Source organism: Eimeria necatrix, genomic scaffold, assembly GCF_000499385.1.
Source record: "Eimeria necatrix Houghton genomic scaffold, Enh_scaff230, whole genome shotgun sequence".
NCBI lineage: Eukaryota > Apicomplexa > Conoidasida > Eucoccidiorida > Eimeriidae > Eimeria > Eimeria necatrix.
The window spans coordinates 20,882-39,461 of record NW_013652890.1 but is presented as its reverse complement, the minus strand read 5'-3'; the positions used below and the strand labels follow the sequence as shown (position 1 = coordinate 39,461).

At 57.0% G+C, this 18,580-nt stretch overlaps 4 protein-coding genes across 4 annotated transcripts; 2 read left to right on the top strand and 2 right to left on the bottom strand.

Annotated features, from left to right (window-relative positions):
* Positions 1-56: 56 nt before the first annotated feature.
* On the top strand, positions 57-5,622 carry ENH_00031800 (PRPF39 protein, related, related; the record flags this gene model as incomplete). The annotated part of the gene is made up of 12 exons (XM_013580181.1): positions 57-59; positions 280-520; positions 756-871; positions 1,134-1,268; positions 1,788-1,919; positions 2,333-2,557; positions 2,760-3,126; positions 3,404-3,696; positions 3,764-3,850; positions 4,346-4,503; positions 5,031-5,117; positions 5,400-5,622. The coding sequence occupies 12 exons, from the start codon at positions 57-59 to the stop codon at positions 5,620-5,622; spliced, it is 2,067 nt and encodes a 688-aa protein (XP_013435635.1).
* A 1,010-nt stretch (positions 5,623-6,632) lies between these two features.
* Positions 6,633-12,112, top strand: ENH_00031790 (hypothetical protein, conserved; the record flags this gene model as incomplete). Its single annotated transcript, XM_013580180.1, has 2 exons — positions 6,633-11,510; positions 11,849-12,112. The coding sequence occupies 2 exons, from the start codon at positions 6,633-6,635 to the stop codon at positions 12,110-12,112; spliced, it is 5,142 nt and encodes a 1,713-aa protein (XP_013435634.1).
* A 2,329-nt stretch (positions 12,113-14,441) lies between these two features.
* Positions 14,442-14,711, bottom strand: ENH_00031780 (hypothetical protein; the record flags this gene model as incomplete). The annotated part of the gene is made up of 1 exon (XM_013580179.1): positions 14,442-14,711. The coding sequence occupies one exon, from the start codon at positions 14,709-14,711 to the stop codon at positions 14,442-14,444; it is 270 nt and encodes an 89-aa protein (XP_013435633.1).
* A 22-nt stretch (positions 14,712-14,733) lies between these two features.
* Positions 14,734-18,250, bottom strand: ENH_00031770 (hypothetical protein, conserved; the record flags this gene model as incomplete). Its single annotated transcript, XM_013580178.1, has 7 exons — positions 14,734-15,287; positions 15,473-15,650; positions 15,967-16,120; positions 16,390-16,574; positions 16,704-16,784; positions 17,009-17,407; positions 17,579-18,250. 7 exons carry the CDS (start codon positions 18,248-18,250, stop codon positions 14,734-14,736), a joined length of 2,223 nt encoding a protein of 740 aa, XP_013435632.1.
* Between the last annotated feature and the right edge of the window lie 330 nt (positions 18,251-18,580).

Genomic DNA, 18,580 nt, shown 5'->3' with positions numbered 1-18,580 from the left:
TCTGCCCCCTTCAGGCTTCTTTTTTTCCTTTGTTACAGCCTTTCTAAAATCCCAGCATGGTGAGCTGAGCCCTCAGAACGCGGCATTTCCTTAGCTGCTGGGCGGTCCGCAGCGGTAGCAGCAGCAGCAGTTGCAGCAGCAGCAGCAGAAGCTGCTGCAGCTGCTCCTGCAGTTGCTGCAGCTGCTGGGGCCTCTCCCCAACACCGCCAGCTGGGCTTGCAAAGCCTCTGCCTGTCCTTGCAGTGGCTGCTGCTGTTTGCTGCTGCTGCTGCGCTGCAGCTGCCATTCCCTCTGGGTTACCTGCAGCAGCAGCAGCCATGCGCCCCGGAGCCCGTGGACTGGGAGGCGGCTGCGAAGCAGTACTCAGCCTACAGGGCCCCATCCCAGCAGCAGCAGCAGCAGCAGCAGCAGCAGCAGCAGCAGCCGGTGGAGGACTACGGGGGGAAAAGGAAGGGAGCGAAGAAGGGATCGAAAGAGATGCCCGATGATGCAGCCGAGGCGGATGACGTAGTGCCTCCAGGTTTGCTGCTTTCTTTTGTTTTGCTGCTCAAGGTTTCTATCTTTCTCATTTATTTATTTAATATCTTCTTCTTTGCTTCCCTTTTTTCTTTTTCATTGCAAATTTGCCACTGTGCAGCAGCTGCATACCCTGTGGAGTTGTGGGAATTTGCCAAGAGCTGAAAACTTGAACTTCCAGTTCGGGATCTAGGGTTTAGGGTTTAGCGTTTAGGGTTTAGGGTTTGTGTTGGCTGCAGATGCACCCTTCCCAGAAGAAGCCACAGATGACTTGGGCTATTTGCTGAGACAGGCAGATCAAAACCCTTATTCGTATGAGGCTTTACAAGCTCTAGTGTGTGCTTTGTCCAGCGCTGTGAGCCACCCACAAACCCTAAACCCTAAACCCTAAACCCTAAACCCTTCGCTCGTAAGCTATCCTGCCACCAACGTGCTCCCTTCTGCCTCTTGGTCCCTCTCTCGCTGCTGCTGTTGCTGCTGCTGCTGCTGCTGCTGCTGCTGTCCACGGATTTGAGGGGCTTTCTGCCTTCACTTGCAGTCTTTTACTTTTTGAATTTTTGAATTTTGTTCGTCTTGCTGCCTTTGCTGCCCCGCTGCGGGCTGTACGTACACCCCAGGGCCCCGACAAACTCGAAGATTACGAACAAGCTCTTGAAAGATTTCTTTTTGAATTTCCTCTTCTCTTTGGCTACTGGAAGAAACTCGCAAGGCTGCAGTGTGACCCGAAGGGGGACTGGAACAAGTGCGAGGAGGTCCGCAGGCGCTGCTGCTGCTGCTGCTGATACCTCTGCTGCTGCTGCTGCTGCTGGTGCTGCTGCTGATACCTCTGCTGCTGGTGCTGCTGGTGCTGCTGGTGCTGCTGGTGCTGCTGGTGCTGCTGCCTCTGGTGCTGCTGGTGCTGCTGGTGCTGGTGCTGCTGGTGCTGCTGGTGCTTTTGCTGCTGGTGCTTTTGCTGCTGGTGCTGCTGGTGCTGGTGCTGCTGGTGCTGCTGGTGCTGCTGCTGCTGGTGCTGCAGCAATAAGGGATACGGCTACAGTTGAGGCTCTGCTCTGCTTTCGGACTGCCACAGCTGCTGCTGCTGCCCTGCCACAGAGGCTGTTGCTTCTGCTGCTGCAGCCGCTTTGATTGCTGCGTTGTGCTGTAGCAACTCCCGCTGGTGCTGCCTCTTCTGCTGCCACTGCCGCTGCTGCCCTTCTGCTGCTGCTGCTGCTGCTGCTGCTGCTGCTGCTGCTGCTGCACCTCGAGTTGCAGTTTGCGATTCAATGGTTTAGGTTTTTGAACGCTCGCTGGAATTCGTTGGACATAATCCCCTCATTTGGGCAGCTTACTTCGAATGGATGAAAGACTTCGCCTGCTTGCCTCCGCACTTGGTCCGCGCCAGAATGGACCAAGCCATACAGCACGTAAACCCTAAACCCTAAACCCTAAACCCTAAACCCTAAACCCTAAAGCCTAAGCCCTAAACACTGAATCCTAAGCCCTTAACCCTAAACGTAGATCTAACTTTTAGGACCTTTCACTTCTAAACTGTGGGTCACGGGGCACAAGCCACAGACTGTAAAAGTGCGCTACTGTCGGGTCTGTAGTTGCTGCTACTCATGCTGCTGCTGCTGCTGCTGCTGCTGCGGCTGCTGTTGCTGCTGCTGCACATCATGAGTAGCCAGAGGAGTAAAAGAACCTGACCTTCCCGAGGGGGAAGGTCAGGTTCTCTGCAGTATGGAACAGCAGAGGCCCCACTGCGCAGCTCCCCACTTAGCTACAGTTGCTGCTGCTGCACCTGCTGCTGCTGCTGCTGCTGCTGCTGCTGCGTGCGCAGGCTGGCGCTCACTGGAAGGCCTGGCCCTTGTGGCAGTGCATATTGGACTGGGAAGAAGAGGAGCTGTTTGCTGCTAGGGAAAAGATTACTGCAGCAGAAGTGGCGGCTCCTGTCGAAGAGGATCTGGGGTGTACAGACACTGCAGAAGGGGAAACCCCACCCAAAGAGGGCCTCAATAGTCTTCTTGAAACAAACCGGCAGCGCATGCAAACAGCTCTGCAAAGGGTAAGACACAGACACCCCTTGCTGCTGCTGCTGCTGCTGCTGCTGCTGCTGCTGAAAGGGCCGGAGTGGGGCCCTTTTGGGGGCTTTGCCGTTGCTGCCAGACAACCATTAACATCTGTCGCTGCTGCTGCTGCTGCTGCTGCCGCGCTGCTGCCGCGCTGCTGCCGCTGCTGCTGCTGCTGCTGCTGCTGCTGCTGCTCAGCTGCGGCTGCTGTACTCGCAGCTGCTGCGCACCCCGCTGGAGTCCTCGGACTTGGGGTGGGAAAGGCTAAAGACACTTGTCGAGAAAGGCAGCCGCAGCAGCATAAAGAGCCGCAGGGGCCCCCGGCCTGGGCTGGCAGCAGATGGGGGCCTTTGTGGGGATGGGGGCCCCTTTAAGGGGGCCTCCACTTTGTTTGATGTCTATGACCTGCTGGGGGATGAGCTGCTGCCGCAGCTGCTGCAGCGGCTGCAGCAGCAGAAAAGCGCCACACTCGAGGAGCTGCAGCTTCCTGTAGAAGCAGACCACGCGACAGAACAGCCTGCTGCTGCAGACCCTGCTGCAGCACGAGCGGCAATCAAAGAAAGAGGTAATTGCTACTGCTGCTGCTGCTGCTGCTGCCGCTGCTGCTGCTGCTGCTTCGGCTCAGCTGCTTCTGATGGCTCGGCGGGGTTTGGCTTTGTGAACTGTGTTTTTTGTAATTCTAGTTTAGGCTGCTGCTTGATGTCCCTGCTGCTGCTGCTGCTGCTATTGCTATTACGACTGCTGCTGCTAGAGCTGCTGCTGCTACTACTGCTACTGCGACTACTACTGCTACTGCTGCTGCTGCTGCTGCTGCTACTGTTGCTGCTGCTGCCGCTGCGCAGTCTCCACTCTGGCCTCTCTCAACGCTGTGGATAGGGAGTGCTGGCAGCTGCTGCGAGAAACTCTTGATGCCACTCTGGAGCAGGCAGCATTGCGACAGCCCTTCGAGCGGGCGGTGAGCAGCAACAGCAGCAGCAGCAGCAGCAGCAGCAGCAACAGCGACAGCGGCAACGACAGCAGCAGTAGCAGCAAGGGCAGCCAAACCACAACTAGCTGCAAAGTTAAGGATCTCTGTCGCTGCCCAGTCGCCAGTGGCGCTCCCAACAGCGGCAGCAGCAATGGAGAGAGCAGCAGCGTCAGCAGCAGCAGCAGCAGCAGCAGCAGCAGCAGCGAAGTTCGGTCTGCTGCTTGTTTGGCTGCAGACGCACCGCTGGTTCTGGCACCCAGACCCTCTCGCTCCTCGCCGCCTTCAGGCCTGGAGGGAATATCTGGACTTTGAGGAAAAGCATGTAACTCCGAGGCTCTAAACCCTAAACCCTAAACCCTAGTCGCTAGACCCTAAACCCTAAACCGCTAACCCTAAACCCTCGACCCTAGAAGCTAAACACTCAGTCCCAAACCCTCATGCTTAGGCGCATAAAGCCTAATGGGACAAAAATGCCCCCAGTGGCCTCCAGTGAGGCTGCGCAATCATTATGGCCCTACAGACAGCAGCAGCAGCAGCGGCTGCTGCGGCAGCAGCAGCTGCCTCAGCAGCAGCAGCTGATAAAATGCAGGACTGTGTCTGCGCACGTGCCATTGCGACTAGTCTGTTGTTGTTGCTGCTGCTGCTGCTGCAAGTAGTGCTGTTGCTGCCGGCTCCGCCTTTACCCCGTTTGGTGTTTCTGCTGCTGCCTACGCCGCCGCTGTTGCTGCTGCTTTCGTCATTTTGCGGTGCTGCTGCTGCATGCCCTATCGCTCCTATACCGCTGCTGCTGCTGCTGCTGCTGCTGCTGCTGCTGCAGGCCCCTGAGCGCCTAGAACTGCTGCAGCGCCGCTGCCTAGAAGTCTGCGCCTCTTACCCAGAGTTTTGGCTGCGCTGCGCGCGGCAGCGGCGGCAGCAAGGACCTGAAGAAGCACTGAAGCTGCTGGAGTTTGGAGCCACCAAGATCTTGAAGAGAAGGTATGCCAGCCTTAATGCATGCACTGCTGCTGCTGCTGCTGCTGCTGTTGCTGCTTCTGTTGCTGCTGCTGCGTGTTTGACGGCGTCTGGGGCTTGCTGGCTGGCAAACGGCACAGTAGATCAGGTGCAGCAGCCAAGCAGCAACAACTGCAGCAAATGGTAATGCGGCTCTTCTAGTTCAGCGCAAAGAGCGAAAGATCGTTAAGAGTTACAGCAGCAGCAAATACCACTCGTGCTGCTCCTGCGGGTCCCTCAGAGCCCAAGAGGGCCTCTTTGTCTGCTGCTTTGACTCAAAGGGGGCAAATAAGCCTCTGAAAATTTGCATTATGTTTGCTGCTTGTCTTTGGAGAAAACAAAAGCTGAAAGTTTGAGCTTTAGAGGCCTCTCGGGTGTACGTACACCCCAGCTGCGTGCCTGGGGTGTCTCGGGCCGCGCAGCCGCAGCAGAGCTGCTGCTGCGCGGCCTCGTTTTGCTGCTGATGCTTTGCTGCTGCTGCTTGCTGCGCCGCGCTTTGCTGCTGCGAGCAGAAGAGACATGGCCTGCGTCTACGCCTCCCAGCTGGAGGTCTGCGGCCGCCTCAAAGAAGCAGCAGAAGAGTTTGAGGCCCTCGTCAGGTGCGCTGCTGCCCGCGTGCACCTGCAGCAGCAGCAGCAGCAGCAGCCGCTGCAGCTGAGCCGCAGCAACCCAAGTGCTGCACGCCCAGCAAGACCAGAACCAACAAAGCAACCAGCAGCAGCCGCTGCTGCTGCAGCGCCTTCGAAGCTGCTCCAGGCGAAAGCACTGCCACAGCAGCAGCTGCAGCGGCAGCAGCAGCAGCTGTTGCTGCTGCAGCTGCAGCTGCAGCAGCTGCTGCTGCTGCAGCAGAGAGAGAAAGTATGCGTGCTTGTGCATGTCAGGCCCCCACTTGATGCTGCATCAATGAAGTACTTCATGGCTTTGCTGCAGTTCTCGATGCGGCACCCGCCCGAGACTGCGCCAGACGGCCTCAGCCACGCGCTGCTGCTGCTGCAGGAAGCAGCAGAAAAGTACAGAGACAACCCGCGCTGCGCTGAGCTGCTGCACCTTTACAGGGCCAAACTGGTTGCATTTCACGGTGGAGACACCAAGCAGGCGCTGTGAGACCAGCTGCTGCTGCTGCTGCTGCTGCTGCAGCTGCTGCTGCAGCTGCCGTAGTGTTGCTGCTGCTTCTGTTCTGAGGGGCCTGGTGGTGGAACTAAGGCAGAAAACGATTCAGAGCAGCAGCAGCAGCAAAAGTAGTGCAGCAAGAGCAGCAGCACGAGAAGGAGCGAGAGATACAGTAGCAGTGGAGGCAGCAGCAGATTCGAAAGCAGCAGCAGCTGCAGCAGCGTTCCGGGATTCGTTCCGTGTGTTTGCTGCAGCTCAATTCTTGCAAGAGCCAGAGAGGCTCTCCCTAAAAGCCTTCCACTTCTGCTGCTGCAGCTGCGGCTGCTGCAGCAGCTGCATGCAGGAAACCCACAAAAGATCCTGGCTGCATGCAAGCCGCTTTTGGCCGATGTCCTCTCTAACCCAGATGTCAGAAACCCTTAAAAGGGGGCCTTAAACCCTCAGCCGCTAAAAGCCTAAACCGTAGCTCTAAACCCTAAACCCTAATTCTCCAGACTCCAGCCACTGCCCACCCTGCCGAAACCCTAGGGTTTTGGCTTTTCTGCAGCTTTTGGGATTTAGCGGGGGGCCCTCAGGAGGCAGCAAAGCCCTGAAGCAAGTGCCCCACACAGATGCCCAAACCCTAAACCCTAAACCCTAAACCCTAAACCCTAAACCCTAAACCCTTTAGCGCACTCTGCCGTTTGCTACAGGCTGACGTGTGGCTGCGGTGGCAAGTGCTGAAGCTGCAGATCCATTTATGCGAATTTTACGCGGCACCCACTGAGGCGCTTTACGCAGCCAAAGTGAGTCCCCAGGCCAAAACCCTAAACCCTAAACCCTAAACCCTAAACCCTAAACCCTAAACCCTGACCAAAGCTTGGTTACGAGGCGGCAACACCGAGGAAGTATGGGGTGATTTCGCTGGCAACTCTCAGCGGACGCTGTGGGTGCTGCAGCAGCAGGTGCTGCAGCAACAAACCACAGCATAAACCGCTGCTGCTGCTGCTGCTGCTGTTGCTGGGATGCAGGAAGCAGCATCAGCGTTTCTGGAGAAACATCGGGAAGAAGTTGCTGCACTTGCTGCTGCAGCTGAGCTGCGGAGGCTGCCGCCGCAGCTGCTGCTGCCGTTTGGAGACAAGGAGGCTGAAGGCGCTGCTGCACAAGGAGCAGCAGCACCAGCAGCAGACTGGTGCAGCAGCGACACGCAGGCAAACGCAGAGGTTAGTGTCTCAAGTAAACACATGCTACTTTCTGCTCCTGCTGCTGCTGCAGCAGCAGCAGCACGAGCTGCAGCAGATCCCCTGCTGCCGCAGCTACTAGACTGGCCGCTGCACCCCACATCAGCAGGAGCAGCCAGCCGGGCCAGCAGCACGGATTGCTGCAGCAGGTGCTGGAGCTGCAACAGCAGCTGCCGCGGAGACGGCTGCAGCAGCGGCAGCAGCACGATAAACTCGAGGCTTTCTCCTTCTGTGCTTCTTGCAACTGACAGTGGGCTGCTGCAGTGTAACCACAGATCAAGTCCCTGCTGCCCAGCAGCAGCAGCAGCAGCAGCAGCAGCACATGGCGCTGCTGCATGCAGACTTCGCAAAGCGCCCCTCTCGCCACCGCCCAAGCGCGAGACCCCAGGAACAGCAGCAGCAGCAGCTGCTGCTGCAGAGTCCCCAGTGTGGCCGTGGCTTGGTGACGCAGCAATCCCTGAAGTCTTTGCCTCCCCTCCAATGCCTTCGGCAGCAGAAACAGCAGCAGATGCAGCAGCAGCAGCAGTAGCAGCAACCGAAGCATGGCACGCGGCATCTCCTGTTACAGCAGCTATGACGGCCTGCAGCACTCCTGCTGCTTTTGCTGCGCTTTACAGCAATGTTGCTGCCTTCTATTATTCTGGCTCTCCTCTGTCTTCACCAGGCCCCCTATTCCTTCCTCATTCTGAGGACCTGCAGCAGCAGCAGCAGCAGCAGCAGAAGCAGCAGCAGCAGCAGCAACAGGCTGCGGCCACCTCAACTGGAGATGCAGGGAAGCCAGCTTCTCGTTCCGGCGCAGAACAGCAGCAGCAGCAGCAACTCCCGCAAATTCCAGGGACTGTGCTGCAGCCAACTTGTGCAGCGCAGCAGCAAGTGCTGAAGCAGCTGCAGCATTTGGGCTTGCAGCAGCCAGAGCACAGCAGACTGTCCCAGCAGCAGCTGCTGCCAAAGCAGCAGCTGCAGCAGCAGCAGGCTGCTCAGGCGGAACTCGACGTTGAAGAACAACAGGGGATGAATCTGCTGAGGGGGCTGCAGGATGAGCTGCTAAAAGAGCAGCTGCAGCAGAAACTGCTGCTGCAGCAGCAGCCCGAAGAGCAGCTCCCGCTGCAGCAGCAAACTGAGGCTGCTGCGCAGGGCCAAATGCGCAGCCAAGAAGAGCCCCTGGCCTTAACTATGAATTCAATCTCCCGCAGCAGCGAAAAAAAAGCAGCATATGACACAGCAGCAGCTGCTGCAGCAGGGCAGCCGTTGATATTCAATGCAGCAGGGCTCCACCACCAGTCTCCGTCCTGCAGCAGCAGCAGCAGCTGCTGCTGCTGCTGCAGCCCTCAGTCCAGCCTACCAAGCCCTGCAAGCAACAGCAAGTGCAGCAGAAGCCGCAGCAACAGCAGCAGAAGCAGCAGCAGCCCGAAACGCACCAGCACTTTGTCCCCCTTAGAGGCAGCTATTTTGTCTCCTGAGCTTTCTCCAACTCCAGCTGCTTCTCTGTGTCCCTCATCTTCAGCAGGAGAAGCAGCAGCAGCTGCAGCAGAAGCAGATGCCGTTGCATCAGCAGATTCCGTTGCTGCTGGCCAAAAGGAAGGGGCCCCCTTGGATGTTGCAGCAGCAGCAGCAGCAGCAGCAGCAGCAGCAGCCTCGTGCTCGCAGCAGCAGCTGCAGCAGCAGAGCGAAATCAGAGGCAGCGCTCCCATGTCTTCCTCAGCAGTTAGCGGCTGCACAGCCTCAACAGCAGCATCAACTTTTGCGGGAGCCTCTGAATCAGCAGCAGCAGAAGAAGAGGCAGCAGCAGACGCAGCAGCAGCAGCAGCTGCTCCGCTGCTGCTCTCTCTGAAGCAGCTGGTGGGCAGGCACATTGCAGAAGCAGGCAAAGGCCTTTCTTTCATGCGCTGCTTCTCTTTACACAATCTTCGATTTGCTTTGGAGTGTGGGGCCCTTGCTGCTTCGTGTCCGGTGCCTCTTGCTTCGCTGCGGCTTGCAGAAGTTGCTGCTGCTCTCTGCAGCGAGGCTGCAGCAACCGCTGCTGCTGCAGCTGCTGCAGCAGCTGCAGCAGGGGGCGCTTGGGGGCGTGGGGGCGCCTGCGGAGCGGCGGGATCCGCCTTGTCGGCAGCCACGGCGGCCACAGCAGCAGCAGCAGCAGCAGCAAAACGGACGGTGCGGCTGTCGTCCTTCCTGCCCGGCCTTGAGGCGCTGCAGCAAGACTGGCTTTCATTTGCTGCTGCTCGTGGCTTCATTTTCTCCCTTTGCGATTTGCTGCAAATCCATTCGGAAGTTGCTTTTCTGGCTGTTAGGTACATGGGTTGGTTGCTGCTGGAGTGGCTCCAGTGGCAGCCGCCACCGGACGTGCTGTTCCCTGCTGCTGCTGCTGCAGCAGGTGCTGCTGCTGACTCCGCAGCAGCAGACAGCCACAAAGCGCAACCTACTGTGCAGCAACAGCAACAAGACGAAAGAAAAATGGCAGCTGACAGAGCTCGGGTGGCCCGTGTGTTGTGGGGCGTTTCTCCGCTGCCGCCAGGCGCCGCTGCTGCTGCTGCTGCTGCAGGGGGGGCGGGGAGCAGCAGCAGCCGCAGCAAAATAAGCTTCAGCATCAAGGCCAGCCAGCCAATCCTGCACCCCCTGCCAGTGCTGCAGAGACTTGCATGCCTCTGCACATCTTTGGCGCTGCGGCAAGTTGAAATAACTCCTGGCTTTGACACGCGGCAGCTGGCAGCAAGAGCAACAACGGAGTACATGCAGCAGCGGAAGGCTAGGAAGCAGGCTGCTGCTGCTGCAGCAGCAGCAGCAGCAGCGGAAACGCTGATGGCCGCCAACGCAACGCGACACAAGCACGAAAAACACAAGCCGCACCAGCGCCGGGTGCAGCAGCAGCAGCAGCGACAGCAGCTGCAGAAGCTTAAGCTGCAGCAAGAGCAGCAGCAGCTCTTCGCAACTGCTGCGCAGCTCCCACTGCTGCAGCATGTCTGCGACCCACACCACTGTCCTTCTATCTGCAGCGAGCTGCAGCGGCTCGGGGAGCAGCTGCAGCAGACACAGCAGCAGCAGCAGCAACTGCTGCACGACCAGCTGCTGCTGCAGCACGAAGACTCCCTGCCTACCGTCTGGCTGCCTTTTCCCATTACTGGCTGGCTGGAGCTGTACGCTTGGGGCTGCATCAGCAACTTCAACCCAAGGCCTAAAGCAGCAGCAGCAGCAGCAGCAGCAGCAGCCGGTGGGGGAGCAGTGTCGGATGCAGCTCTCGACGACGGAGATATTGCATCCCAAGCCAGCAGCAGCAATTTGCTGCTGTGGCTGCTGGAAGCGTTGAAGCTACGCAGCAGCAAGTATGGGGCTGGATGGATGCAGCTGCAGCCGGGGGCATGCAGCAGCTGCTGCTGCAGCGGCAGCTGCACTGGACGCAGCCTTCAAAGCAGCTGCAGCAGCAGCTGCAGCAGCAGCAGCAGCAGCACCAGCAGCAACAAGTCCTCATCACCGGAAGAAATCACGCCAGATTGCAATGGGGAGGAGCAACATGGGGGCATTTTGGCACAGCCGGAGCAGCAGCAGCAAGCAGCTGCTGCTGCAGCTGGCTTCACCATCCCGCTGCTGCTTCCTTCGCTGCTGCCGACAGAAGACAGGACTGACCTTAAGGGAGGCCGCCGTCTGCCGCAGCTGCTGCTGCAGCTGCTGGTGTGTTCACCGCACCCTGCTTCTGTGTTTTTGCCCCCTTCTGTGCACGCAATTGGCGTGCTGCAGCTGCTGCTGCAGAGCTACCCCAGCTCCGACAGCAGCAAACTGCAGCAGCTGCTGCGTGCTGTTGTTGGACACACGCTGCTGCAGCAGACCGCTGCTGCGCTGCAGCCCATTGCTGCTGCGATCGCCCTAGCTGCTGCTCCTCGAAACAGCAAGTGCAGCAAGTGCGGCTGCTGCTGCCCGCTGCCACTGCCGGTGCAGCATACTTTGCTGCAGCTGCTGCAACAGGAGGCGCTTAGCACGCTTCCGTCGAGTGTGTCTACAGCGCGGCGTGCTGCAGCAGCAGCCCCGCAAGAGGAGGACCTGGCAGCAGCAGCAGCAGCTGCTGCTGCTGCGAAAGGAGATAGCAGCAACAGCACCAAAAGGAAAAGGTGGGCAATGGACAGCAGCACTCCCGGCTGCTCTCCCAGCAAAACATTGGAGCTAACATCCACCCGCGCTGCAGCTGCTGCTGCAGGGGAGGATCAGCAGCAGCAAAAGGGCAGCAGCAGCAAACGGACATCAACGCATATTTTGATCACTGCTGAAGACAGTCCCTACCCAAGTTACGCTCGTGCGAGAAGCCAGGCGCCTTGCAGCAATGGAGGCACTCCTGCGCTAGCAGCGGGAGCAGCAGCAGCAGCAGCAGCAGCAGCAGCAGCAGCAGGAACTGGACAGATCTGGCAGTATAGATCCAGTCCCTTCTCTCCTTGCGCCTGCTGGAGTGTCACTGCAGCTCTGCACAATGATGCTGCTGCTGGGCTCTATCCCACTCAGTCCCCCTGCTGCTGCTCGCTGCAGACCGCAACCAGCAACAGCAGCAGCGGCAGCTACAGCAGCAGCAACGGCAGCAGCAACAGCAGCAGCAGCAGCAACAACGACAGCCGCAACGGCATTGCTCTTGGACAACAGGCTGCAGAAGCAGCACATCGGCCTAGGCGACCCAGGCGTTGGGATGTGGAAGCCCCGACGCAGACAACTTGAGGTGTATGTACACCCCAGCGTGCTGCTGCTCGCTGGCTGCCGCTGCTCTGCGCTTTCCGCCGCCGCAGCTATTAAGCTATAGGATTTGGCAGCAGCTGGAAAGGGGCAGCAGCTTCGGGCCAGAAGAACTGCAGCATGAGCAGCAGCAGCGGTGCCAGCAGCAGAATGGCGTGCTGCTTGGCGAGCTGCAGCAACTGAAGCAGCTGCCGCAAACCCAGCAGCAGCAGCAGCAGCAAAGAAAGGGGTAGTGAATTCGACTAGTGGGTTCTGATGCTGCTGCTGCTGCTGCTGCGTGTGGTGCTGCTGTTCAGGCGTGGCAGCAACAAGCCTATCAGCAGCAGCTGCAGCAACAATACGCAGCCCTAGGCTTCGACTGTTCCCAACTGTATAATTGCTACAGTGGAGCCATGCAGCAGCAGCAGCAGCAGCAGATGATGCTGGCAGCAGCATACGGGCAGCAGCAAATGGACAGCACCAGCAGCCTTGGAGGCTGGACGGCAAGCAATGCAGCAGCAGCAGCAGCATCTACAGCAGCATCATCAGCGGCCACGTGCCCGTCTGGCAGCGCCTTTTGATTTGTATTGCTTCTATTTTATAAAAACGTTATCTTTTATCCCTTTCTTTTCATTAATATTATATTTTATTTGTGTATTTCCATTAATATCATCTTTTGTTTCTGTCTTTCCACTTCATTTCTTCCCTTTCATTGCTTTCGCCTTTCTGCAGCTTTTCGAAACAGCTGCCTAGACACTGCGCAGCTGCAGCAGCTGCTGCGTTTGCCTCTCGTTTCATCTCTGTCAAAACTTTATTTTATGCTTTTTGCTTTCTTCAAGTCTTTTTCTTTGTCTCATTTTATAAATTTCTCTCTTTTTTGCTTTTCTCATTTAGTTTTACACTTTGTTCCCCAAACTTCCTCCTCAAACAACATCAAATTTTCAGCAGGCATTCGTGAGCCAGTCTTCTTTTTTGAGAGCTGCAATATAAAGCCCTTTCTTGTCTTTGTCTCTTTGCCTCGCATAGTCTACAATTAGCTTCTGCGGCTAGCTGCATGCGCATGCATATCTGCATGCGCATGCATATCTGCATGTGCATGCATATCTGCATGCGCATGCGTACCTGCATGCACTTACAGCCACAAAAGCGTAGACTGCAGCAAATAGCGTCAGTCGCACACACGTTTTGTGGAATTCCGTAGAGGAACCGTAGTCTATTTAAATGCCGAGCTTAGCTTTTAACCTTTTCATTTAAAACATATTTAGTTCTAAATAGTTTTGCCATGCATGCATGCTCGCGAGTCTCTGCATGCACTGCAAGCTTTGCGCCGGCACATATATGCCTTCGGGTGTACCTACAGCTATGCAGCAGGTGCTGCTTTTAGACTGCGCAGGCACATAGTCATGCCAACACTTCACACAGCAATCTCTGCTTAATGGCATGCGTGCATGCATGCATGCATGCATGCATGCATGCATGCGTGTCTGGACACACTGCGCTGCATGCCTGCTTTCGTAGCCCCGCATGCGCTACGCTGCATGCGCTCTCTGCTCGGTGTTTGGCTTCATCAGCTGTCTTGCCTGCGTTGAGTTGCACCACATGCATTCCCTGCTTTGCATTTTCTTCTATGCATGCATGCATGCATGCATGCATGCATGCATGCATGCATGCATGCATATTTGCAGTGAATGGCTAGCGCTGTCTCATGAGGCGCACATATATGGCTAGACTAAATAAATGAAAATGTGAATGGGAAAGTGACTATTTAACACATATACATAAATGTCTGCACTTGTAAAAATGTGCTCATTTATGCTTCTGTTCTCCCTCATGTATCTGCATTTGTTTTACTTTCCAAATGTGCATGCACGAGTGTAGATACACCTGGACCGTATACACCTGAAACAATGCCGGCAATCCACCAACTTCACAACACAGAAATAGGAAGAGGTGAACAAATAGAAAAGACTTTTTAAATCAAAAACGAATGCAGACAAATGAAACACAGAGAAGACAAAAAGGCAATATACAAACAGCCGAAAAAAGTTCGCAGAAAATGAACCAAGGATGCAAAAGAAGAGAGATCAGCAAAAGAGAAGAGGCAAGTAAAGAAATTGAATCGAAAATTAAAAAGCCCTGTCAAGACACAAAACGCAAAAACAGATTCACAAGATGACGGGCTAGCAGCAACAGCAGCAGCGGCAGTGGCAGCAGCAGCAACAGCAGCAGCAAAAAAGAGAAGCAAACACAAACTCACAAAGCTCAACTCTCTCTCCTTCCTGCTGCTGGTCTAGCTGCCGGAATTGCTGCGGGCTCTTCTCGCTGCTGACTCTTTTACCCTCTTGAGGCAACTCTGGAGGGCTGTACTCAATACAAACTCTGCATGCATGCATGCATGAGTTTGTATTGAGTACTCAATACAAACTCTGCATGCATGCATGCATGCACGCATGCATGCATGCATGCGTAAGTGCACTGGCGCACGAATGCATGCATGCATGAGATGCTGTGTCAGCGCGCATGCGTCTTGCATGCGTGTTGCATGCAGCATTAATGCTATACTTCCGAAGACTGTGCATGCACTAAAGAGAGTCGGAGTGATCTATTCTAAAAATATAAAATCTGTTCTAAAAATAAGAACTTTTATATTTCTAAGTTCATAAAAATGCAAAAGACATGATTTTGACGTCAAGTGTCTTTACAGCCAAATGCGTGGATGTCAAATGGGCCGGGCGTAGCAACGCCTACGCGCCGCTGTAGCCGCAGTGCTGCAGCAGCAGCAAAGCAGCAGCACTGCAGCAGCACCTGCAGCAGCACCTGCAGCAGCTGTTGCTGCTGCTGCTCTCTAGCCACTAATTCTGCCAGCCCTAACTATGACACCTCGTCCAGTGGTGACAGAGATGCCGGCGGTCACCAGGAACTTCGCGGCAGCCGCAGCTGCTGCTGCGGCTGCTGCTGCGAATGCTGCTGCAGCTGCTGCTGCGGCTGCTGCTGCAGCTGCTGCTGCCGCCTTTGTTGATGCTGCTCATGCGGGGCCCCGAGCAGCCACAAAATCACAAATATGGAGAAGACATGAGACACAGAGGTACTTGCTGCTGCTTCCGAGGATGCTGCTTCCACTTTTGCTGCCTCCGTCCCGTTTGCTGCTCCCCTTAGTTCCCTTCGATTGAAGGGTTTCATCGTTCAGCCCTCGCCGCCTTAACTATTGCGGCTGCTGCTCCTCCTCTGCTGCTGCTGCTGCTGCTGCTGCTGCTGCTGCTGCTGCTTGCTCTTCTGGCCTGCTTTCTTCCTGCGCTTCTGCTGCTGGGGAGTCTGCAGCTTTTCTCTCACTTTTCCTCGCAGGTTCGGGCCGGCGTTCCTCAGTTTCTGGCGCTGCTGCTTCAGCCTCTGGTGCAGCAGGTGCCGCTGCTGCTGCTGCTGCTGCAGTTTCCGGGGCAGCGGGCGATGGTTTCTTTGCTTTCCGTGCCTCTTCAGCAGCAGCCTCAGCTGCGCCGCCTCTCTCAGTCTCAGTTGCTGCTGCAGCTGTTGCTGCTGCGCCTCTCTTTGCTTGCTGCTGCTCTGGCTCGGGCCTGCCCTCAGCTTCAGGACGCTCAGCACTTTTGCCTTTGCTGCTTTCTTCTTTTGATTCCTTTGCTGCTGCTTCCGATTTGCTGCTTTTCTCTCGCTGCTCTTCACTAGCAGCAGCAGCAGCGGAGCGGTTCGCGGGCCGCGCAAACCAACCCGGGTTTTCCCGAGCCACCCAGTCGGGCCGAGGGCCTGCACAACCAAGGGTTTAGGGTTTAGGGTTTAGGGTTTAGCGTTTGGTCTTTAGGGTCTATTTAGGATCTAGAGTTTAGGGTCTAGGACTGGGCCAGCGCCCAGTGCCAGCATCACACTCGAACTCGCATCTCACAAATCAACCCTGAACCCTAAACCCTAAACCCTAAACCCTAAACCCTCACCAGGAGGCATGCCGATGATGGGGAGAGACCTGCGGTTGTCCACCATGAGCAGCGCGAACCGCGTGAGGGCCGGGTGCTGCAGCAAATGGTCATGAAGGCAATTCCAATAAACAATTTGGCGCAGCAGCTCCCGGCTTTCCCCGTCCGCCAGGTCGTTGCGGGACAGCAAATGAATCACCTGCAGCAGCAAAAGCAGCAGCGCATGCAGATTTCCACGGACTCTGCAGCAGCAGCACGCGCGGGGTAGAAGCAGCAGCAGGAACGGAGAAAGAGCTGCAGCAAGAGCAGCCACACGGAATGCAGAAGCTGCAGCAGCAGCAGCAGCAGCAGCGGCAGAACAGCCGCATAACCCCCCGCAACACCGCAGCCACCAAAAAACACCCTAACCTGTAACACTGACCAACAGCAGCAGCAGCAGCAGCATCAACCAACAGCAGCAGCAGCAGCAGCAGCAGCAACCAGCAGCAGCAGCAGCAGCAGCAGCAGGGGGTTACTCCTCTGTCGAAGACAATCTTGTCCTTGAGAAGCTCCACATTGTTCCAAGTTGTGTTTTGGCCGCGGCGGCTCACACGGCCGTCGTTGCCGTAAAGGACGGGAACACTGGAGCCAACGGGAAGGGTCTCGAGGCGGCCAAGTGCTGCCATGCGGCTGCAGCAGCAACACGCGCAAAACCCTGCTGCTGCTGTTGCACACTGGCCTGCTGCTGCTGCAGCACACTCGCCCGCTGCTGCTGCAGCACACTGGCCAGCCACACGGCCAGAATCGCTGCTCTTGGTGGGCACTAAAACCTAATTACAGCCCCCAGGCCTCAGACCCTAAACCCTAAACCGTAGCCTCGAGGCTCCAGACGGTAAGCGCTGGATGAGCGAGGCCGCAGGCGCTAAACCCTAAACCCTAAACCCTAAACCCTAGCTGACCCGACGAGCTTGAGGACGTTTCTCTGGTTCTCCGGCCTCGCTAGTGCAGCAGCAAGACAGGGGGGGGGCCGAGCCCCCTGGAAGTCTCGGGCTCTGTCATCAGGCACTGCAAGGAAGGTCATTGGGCAGGGCACCAGCTGCTGCACGTGGGAAGTTCTCAACATGGACTCGAACAAAGAAAGATCCTGAGGTCCAAATAAACAAAAAACATTCAAATAAACAAAAAATATTCAGGATTTAAAGAATAAAAAGGATTAAAAGAACCAAAAGGGTCTAAAAAGTCAAAAGCATGTAAATTCAGCATTTGAACTTACTGTGCGGGAACGCAAGACGTCACCAAGAGTGGGAACGCCCGGAGCCGGAGGCTCCGTTGCAGCACAGGGGAGGTTCTCGGGCTGCAGCAGCAGCAGCAGCAGCAGCAAGCAGCAAGCAGCACATCATTCGGAGGGGTAAAAGGCAGCTGCAGCACCAACAGTGGCCAGAGAAATGCGGCACGAAAGCAGCAGCAGCAATGGCAGCAGCAGCAGCATCGGGGGGGCCGGAGTTCACAATTCCCCAGCAGCAGCACGTCCATCAGCTGCAGCAGCAACAGCAGCAGCAGCAGCAGCAGCCATCTCACGTCGGGGTCTCCTCCGAGCTGCTGCTTGACCTTGGGGAGCAGCGTGAAGAGCTCCTGAGGGCTGACTGGCTCGAACTGCGAGGCCTGCTGCCAAGAGTCTGCGTCTTTGTCTTTTCTCTCGGACTCTGCGGGCCTGCTGCTGCTGCTGCTGCTGCTGCCGGGGCCCCGCGGCTCCTCCCCCGCTGCAGGTCCTTCGCCCGAATTCAAAGGGTCGTAAGACGCGCTGGGCAGCCCCGTGCATGCAATGCAGCCAGCAGCATTCCCCGAAGTTTCGCAGCAAAACGGGGGGGCCCCCAGGGCCCCCGCACTTGCTGTGGGCCCCAAGATGGACACAAAGGCCCGGCCTGTGGCCCGGTCGCCCCACATGCCCCAGGCCCTGTACAAGGTGGTTCCAGGGGGCTGAGGGGCGCCACACGCACAACACCCGCAAACTCCCGCTGCTGCTGCTGCTGCTGCTGCTGCTGCTGCTGCTGGGGTTTTCTGCAGCGCTAGGGCCGGCCTCGGGGGCTGGGGAGGAGGGGAGAGGGTTTGGGGTTTAGGGATTAGGGTTTAGGGTTTAGGGGGGCTTACAGGGACGTAGGGGGTTTGGGGAACAACGTAGCAGGTGGCCCGCCCGCTGGGCCTGCGCGCGCAGGCCAGCAGCAGGGGCCCCATAGGGTACTGCTGGCCCCTGCCGGAGAAGTAGACGGGGGCCCAGGGCCCCGAGGGGGGGAAGGGTCTGTTGAAGTCTATTCTGACGGCTTCGTGCAGGGTGTGCTGCTGCTGCTGCTGCTGCTGCTGCTGCTCCTGCTCCCCCTGCTGCTGCTTGGCCTCAGGGGGGTCCTCGACCCCGTAAGTCCAGTCTGGCACTTCAAGACGCCCCGTTGATGCCTCTTCAAGACCCAGAATGCGTCCTGCTGCTTCTGGCAAGTAGTAGGGCGCTTCCATAGGGTATAGCTTCCTCTCCTCGGCGCTTGGCTTCGAGGCTTTTGCTGCAGCAGCAGCTGCTGCTGCGGCCTCAGCTTCCATGCGCGTTGCTGCAGCATCTACTTCCCGCTCCCGAAGTGCAGCAGTGTGGCCGGCCCGCTCCGCCTCCAGCAACGCTCTGGTGGAGTCGTCGGCAGCAGCAGAAGCAACAGCAGCAGCCACGTAGAGCCCCAATGTGCCCAGCAGCAGCAGCTGCTGCGTGCGGCGCCTCAAGACCACCATTGTGCTGCGACCAAGAGAAAAGCCAGCATGCAAAGGACACAGAGAAACAAGCATTCTGTCAGGGTCTACTGATTGCTTGGTAGGCGTGGGTCTTGGAAATTCTGCTGAGCTTGTTTGAAATGTAGAAAGGTCCTGCAGCTTACTTAGGGGCTGAAGGCAGCCTTGCTAACCTGTTTATTCTTCTCCAAGTTTGCCGGCAAGATAAGGCGCTGGAGAGGTGTTTAGCCCAATGATGGGCGTTGGCGATTGGAGAGCGGACCAGTGGTCACAACGTGCCGACGTAGACTGCAGCCCAAGAAAACCGACAGCAACCTATTAATCAAAAGCCAAATAATGTATCTAATAAAAGATGAGTTCGACAACTGTGCTTGTAGATTTCTGCTG